This window comes from Hippocampus comes, unplaced genomic scaffold (genome assembly GCF_001891065.2).
Source record: "Hippocampus comes isolate QL1 unplaced genomic scaffold, H_comes_QL1_v1.1 scaffold1, whole genome shotgun sequence".
Classification (NCBI taxonomy): domain Eukaryota; kingdom Metazoa; phylum Chordata; class Actinopteri; order Syngnathiformes; family Syngnathidae; genus Hippocampus; species Hippocampus comes.
Window position 1 is genome coordinate 3,687,308 of NW_017805010.1, and position 6,210 is coordinate 3,693,517.

Genomic DNA, 6,210 nt, shown 5'->3' on the forward strand with positions numbered 1-6,210 from the left:
GCAGTCGCGAAGATGCCGTGCCTTGATTCTTGCCGGGTACGTCGTCAACTTAAAAATGATTTTGAACAATAACGAATCACCTAACACCGGGGGAAAATAACAGGTGGTGCGTCATGGTGACTGTAATTACCTTTACTTTGCCATCTGATACCAATATGTGTCACAGGAGACTGTTATGTTAACAGAGACATCGTTAACTGAACAGCAAATAAGTCATCTCTAAAGTTGAAAACTTGAAATTGAAAAAATGTTTCATTGTATTTTTTTGGCAATGATCTGGTTAAGAGTAAATGATTTTTATTTTTATTTTTTTACCATGTGAGTCAATGTGACACCATTGGAACTGTCCAACGATCAGAATAATTTTGGGCAGCTGGCATCTGTTCCACATCACGCATTAACAAGAAGGTAACTTGCGACCTAACATGGAGATGGACAAACCAAACCCAAATGCAAAACTCTCTGAATTGTCTTCACAGTTCATCCTCGGCAATATACTTTTTATTGCCAAAACAACAAATGTTATGGTGCAAAAATTTTGCACAGCACTGTATATTCTAAGACAGGTCTTTAAATAAGCAAGGGAATGGGCCCGAGCTGTAAGAATAAGCGACACAGCATGCGGTGTGGCATTATCACTCGTATACATCTTGTACATGCACATTAAAAACTCAAATGGAAAATACTCATTGAGAGATCATGCAAGAAGAAGAAATGTCATTGTGAAGAGATGAAAACAGAACCCTTGTCAATAACAAAGGTGTCCCTCAATCAGTCTCATTTAAAGGACGTGCAGCCGTGATGTGCGAGGTGAACCAAAACTGTTATTTCTTCTGTCTGTGCCTTTGAAAGTATGTGCTTCATCATGCTGTCAGCCCGAGCTGTCCTCGGTATGAAGAACACTCCCAGCATGCAATATATCCTGGATATAAATATATAAGTCCATTCCAAGCGCGCAGACATTTTATTTTGAAGAGTGCCGACACTCGGCTCTAAAGCTCTTTAACTAGCTTCAGCTCATCCCTTGCCGTCCCAACAGCCCGTCACCCCCCTCCACTGCCTTCTTTGCTTTTCGCCCCCTTTATTCTATGAAGATTTTCTGCCTCTATTGCAGGGGTAAGATTACAATTACCATATGGATGATGAAAGAAGGTGGCGGCGTGGAAGCAGCGAAGAGGAAAATTTGCTGTGTTGATTGTGAGGAGATGATGGGAGTTAACCAAATGCGTGTTCATAATCACAAATTACACAGTCAAATGTAATTGGACGGCTCATGGCGGCTTATCGGGCCAAAGGCTCGACACCATTTGAAACTGCGCACCTGCTCGGGTGGACTAACGAGTTTTGTGATGCCGCAATGTGCTTCTTCGGTGTCTGACTTCATAAATTTAAGAGCGCACTCTTGAGGCTATTTTTCTTTGGATTGTTACCTCAATGAAATGAAAGGCTGAAAAACAAAACAAAACAAAACAAAACAAAACAAAACAAAACAAAACAAAACAAAACAAAAAAGGAGTTACCGGATCCACAGCCTGTCAAAAGTGTCCCCTGATATCTGCAGCTCGACCTCTAACTTTGATGAATGTCAGACTTAGGCATTTTTTTTCAGCAAAATGCCATAGAGGGCTGGTTTTCATCATGGATCGCATTAAAAAAAACACAAAAGAGGAGCCAGTACTGTTACATAAAACTTAAAATCATATTACAGCCTATGTCTGTAGTTGAATTATATACACAGATGGGAATTACCAGAAATGTTATGCTCTTGTGTATAAATGTATGCTGGGGCAATCCACAACTTGCTTTTTTTGACACACCAACTGAGAATCACTGCTAAACAATCAGAATGGGGGCATTTTGTCATTTGTTGCTGCTGAGAGAGTTGGACAGGGCTTCAAAAAAAAAAAAAAAAAAAAAAAAAAAAAAAAAAAAAAAAAACAGAAGTGCAAAGAAGAGCAGAAACAGTTGTAATTGTTGATGGGGATTTTGCAATATGATGTGAGAGGAGCAGCTGATGGAACAACAACAGGAAGTATGTCCCCCAAGCATGGCAAAGCATCCCACATCGGCCCAAAAGCTCAGCATGCTGAAAGCAAGACGACATTAGCAGGAGCTTGTGAGTGCCTTTACCGGTGCCTCTCCTCGAACAGCGTCCTTCTTGTTCACCATGATCTCTCCTTTGCGATTGGAGCGCTCCAAGCTGATGGTGTTCCACATGTTGAGCCTGATTGGTTCTTTACTCCTAAATCACAAGAACATCTCGATGTGTGAGCAACTGGGCAAATGTAGAATAAAGCCAAATAAAATTAAATAAATTAGAAGAACACATCAACTCCCTGCCAGGCCCCAAAAAAAGGGAGTAAGTCTATGGAATAAGGTTTGTTTGAACGATATGTCCACACATCCATCCATTTTCCGATCCGATTATGCTCACAAGAGTCGAGGGGGGTGCTGGAGCCTATCCCAGCCGTCTCCAGTCAGTAGGCGGGAGACACCCTGAACCGGTTGCCAGCCAATCGCAGGTCACACAGAGACGAACAACCATCCACGCTCGCACTCACACCTCGGGACAATTTTAGAGTGTTCAATCAGCCTGCCATGCATGTTTTTGGAATGTGGGAGGAAACCGGAGTACCCGGAGAAAACCCACACAGGCCCGGGGAGAACATGCAAACTCCACACAAGGAGGGATCGAACCCACGACCTCTGCACTGTGAGGTTGATGTGCTAACCACTGGACCGCTGGGCCGCCCGAACGGTATGTTTGTCACAAAAATAGCAGCATAAGTTGTGACATAAAATATAAAGTGTGTTTACTGCAGCTGTGTCCCTGGCTTTGACAGCTTATTACGAGAGTCGGTTTATGCCAACCTGATGGTAGCAGGCCCCTTGCCAAGGTCATAGCGGAACTCCAGGATCCCCTCGTCCAGGGACAAAGAGATGAAGTCTCCTTTTCCGTCAGATTTTTGCCCGTTGTAGAAGATCAGGCCGTTGGAGTCATTGGCCATCAGAACGACTGTCATGCTGACTTTTTGACTGGATACAAAGCGCATGCAGAGAGGTTAAACATGTACGCAAGAGTTGCTTATTGTGTTTCAAGTCATAACGATGTGGCGGATGAGTAACGCAAATATTTGGATGCAGAAAAAAAAAGAACTCACCGCAGATCATGTCCGTAAAGATGCAGTCCCTTGAGCTCGAGGTAAGAGTCTCCATTAAATAGCGGCATGTAGGCCCCTCTCCTCTCCGCAACTGGAAGCATAAAAAAGGGGCCTTTCATTCCGCCTGTTTAACCCTTTCGTGCACCCTGTAAACTGATCACATGATAAGCTGTCCACTGCAGTCACCTCTGTCCCTGAAAGGGTTAAAGAGGAGCAAATATAATGGAATTCGAATCTACATAAGCAGACAACTGACAACCGGCAGACATTGAATCGGATTTTCCATGCTTTGATCCAAATGACGGCAACTAAACAGTGACAATGAGATCTTGGCTGAAACTTGGCTGGACAGCTTCTGACCCTCCATGCACCGCACATTTTCTAAAAATGTCAGATTTTAGAATTGCACTGCTAAAAAAATAAGACATTTTGAATGTTTTGCATTCAATCAATTTGAATTAGTAAACGACTGCAAACTAAACATTTTTTTCAGATAATTAAGACTTGTGATGTTCATTTTATCCACAATTCCCATTGCATATTTTCATAACTGATGACTCCATGAAACTGACTTCATCCGTTTCATAATTTTGACGCTAACATCCTTTTGTGGGAGTCTAACCAAAATGTAATTGGAACATCCTCGAACAGTTAAAAAAAAACTAACAACTTGCAAATCCAAGGTGAAGTACAAAACAACTTCCTTAGCGGCGTTCAGAAAAAAACAAAACAAAACAATACACAGCAGCAGCAGCCTGTCCCGGTGTCACAGTCAAACAAACAACATCTCAGGGCACGTGGAGTGCCATTTGGAAAGAATGCCACTATGTCTGCAGGATGTTCTGTTCCGTGGCAAGAAGAAAAAGCAGAAGAGCTTGAAGTGGTTTGACGTTGGCCAAGCAATCAAGTGCGACCGGAGGGGATGTGTTTGGGGATGTTCCTCCAGCCCGTTGCATTCACAGTGTGGAAATAAGCCCCGCACACCTACAGCGTGATTGGTAACGGGGTGAAATGAGGAACTGTCTTGGCTCAGGCATGCTGAGATGAGAAAGCTGATAAGAAAGACTGAATCGGAATGACGCGGCGCACCGGTGGGAAACTTGCAGACAACCATCCCGCGTGGAACTCATCTCTTTGAAATAGAAAACTGAGCTACTGGGACTATAATTTCTCAGAGCGGAGTGAGGGCATTTTATTTATTTATTTGCATGTGCAGAAAATAATGTCGTAAGGAGCTGAGTGGCCATGGCTGACAACCAGATCACATATGGATGAAGAAGAGCATACTTTGCCAAAGCATTCATCCACGATAACGGTTTGAAGATGGCAGTTTAGAATGGAGCAAATTACAGTGGTTCCTTGAGAGATGGGTGACCTGACTTTTGAGTTATTGACACGGGTTGTCATTTGGCCATTTTGTTTGGCTTTGACTTAGGAGCGCAAACTTGTGAGACGAGCACTATATGGCGGCAGTGACCTCAATTCAGCGTACTCCAAAAGAAACGACCATTTGACAAATGGTAGGTAGCGCTAAAGGATTTTAATAAATAATTTAACTGCAATTCCCCTCCCCCTTTACATTGCAATTTAGATTTAATACATGATGCTTTTTTTTCCCATGTACTTTTATAACAAACACAAGCAATAAATGAATTTGTATCACAATAAACCACACAAGATTTATTACGCATACATGTTTGTATCTTATAGGTTAGGCGTAACCTAAAATAAAGTTTCCCTCGAAGGGTCATTATGACTGTGAAACCGTATAAAGGTTTTATCGCCTCCTCGTATTTTACATATACAGGGCACAGTTAATGGATAACTAGTTTTGAAATCAAAAGTCAAGAATCGTAGTTTGTTCAACTGTTGTTTAGGTTACTCTGAAGTCATTAGAAAATGCTTGCAATATCTCAACAGTATTATTTATTACATATGGCGATTTGAAATTTTGGTACGGATTTTAGCAAGCATCATGGAAGTTGACGTGCTTGATTTGCTTTCATGGGCCACATAATATGATGTGGCGGGCAAGATCTGGCCCCTGGGCCATGAGTTTGACACCTTGCGCTAACCACTTAACCACTGGGCCGCCTACATATATACACACAGTATGTATTTTATTTTTTTTCATCAATGCTGGCAAGAACATTAACAGGGTATGATTTTTATTTTCGCTATTACCTTTGGAAAAATAGCTTAAGATATGAATGAATTAAGTACGAAATGAATCATGTCTTGGCAGCCAACCACAACTCTGCATTGAAAAGGAATTTCTGGGGTGATTTTAAGTGACAGTGGGACTAATGCTATTTTGTTTGAAGTACAAACAGTAATCTGATCACACTAATTCCAAACAGGAGTGACCATAATCTCCTCAACTGTAAATAGTAATCTTTGCATTGAATGTGTGAACGTAACCAGGTTAGACTACTTCAGTTTTATTTACGTGAAAAGCGCCTGTCTTTTTAACTGTTGTCAGTTCAGTTCTCGGGGGGCTCTGTCCACCAGGCTGCCGCTTTATCTGCGAGCCCCTGTCGGGGGCTGACTGACGCTCTCATTAATCACAGCAGTCGGGGGGCGGGAGGGGCGATGCGATTATTCATCTCATTGATTTCTGTGTAAAAGTAAATAAATAAAAATCACCTTTTGGAATGGGAGACACTCTCAATGGGATGGCATCGATTTTGCTTCAAGTCCATCTATTTGATTTGATTCACCTGCGATCAGGGACTCAACCATTCCTGTTTAGCTTTTGTGGATTCCCAAAGGGTTTGGAGCGCCAGGGCTTCATGCTTCTCTTTTGATAATCATGTGCGCAATACTTTGTTGCCATTTTTTTGAAGGACACTGACGATTGCAAAGAGGTAAACACGCTTTCAATTTTCGTCATACGTGGCAACAATACATTGACAATAACCTTGAAAGAAAGAATGCAATGTAGATGTGAAAGTTAGTCTGAGGCTCACATTCTTCCGCTGACATGTGGCGCTTCGATAGCAACACGTTGGTTTGAATGTGACACCTGAGGGGTGTGGGGGGGGGGGGG

The 6,210-nt window shown here is 42.3% G+C and overlaps 1 protein-coding gene across 1 annotated transcript in view; it reads right to left on the minus strand.

Annotated features, from left to right (window-relative positions):
* agrn (agrin) overlaps nt 1-6,210 on the minus strand; it is a 264,537-nt gene that overhangs the window by 22,940 nt on the left and 235,387 nt on the right. Inside the window, exons 29-31 of the mRNA XM_019862967.1 lie at nt 3,162-3,252; nt 2,872-3,036; nt 2,131-2,242 (exon numbers count right to left, since the gene is read on the minus strand). Coding sequence (XP_019718526.1) covers nt 2,131-2,242; nt 2,872-3,036; nt 3,162-3,252 — 368 coding nt within the window. The remainder of the gene's footprint in view (nt 1-2,130; nt 2,243-2,871; nt 3,037-3,161; nt 3,253-6,210) is intronic.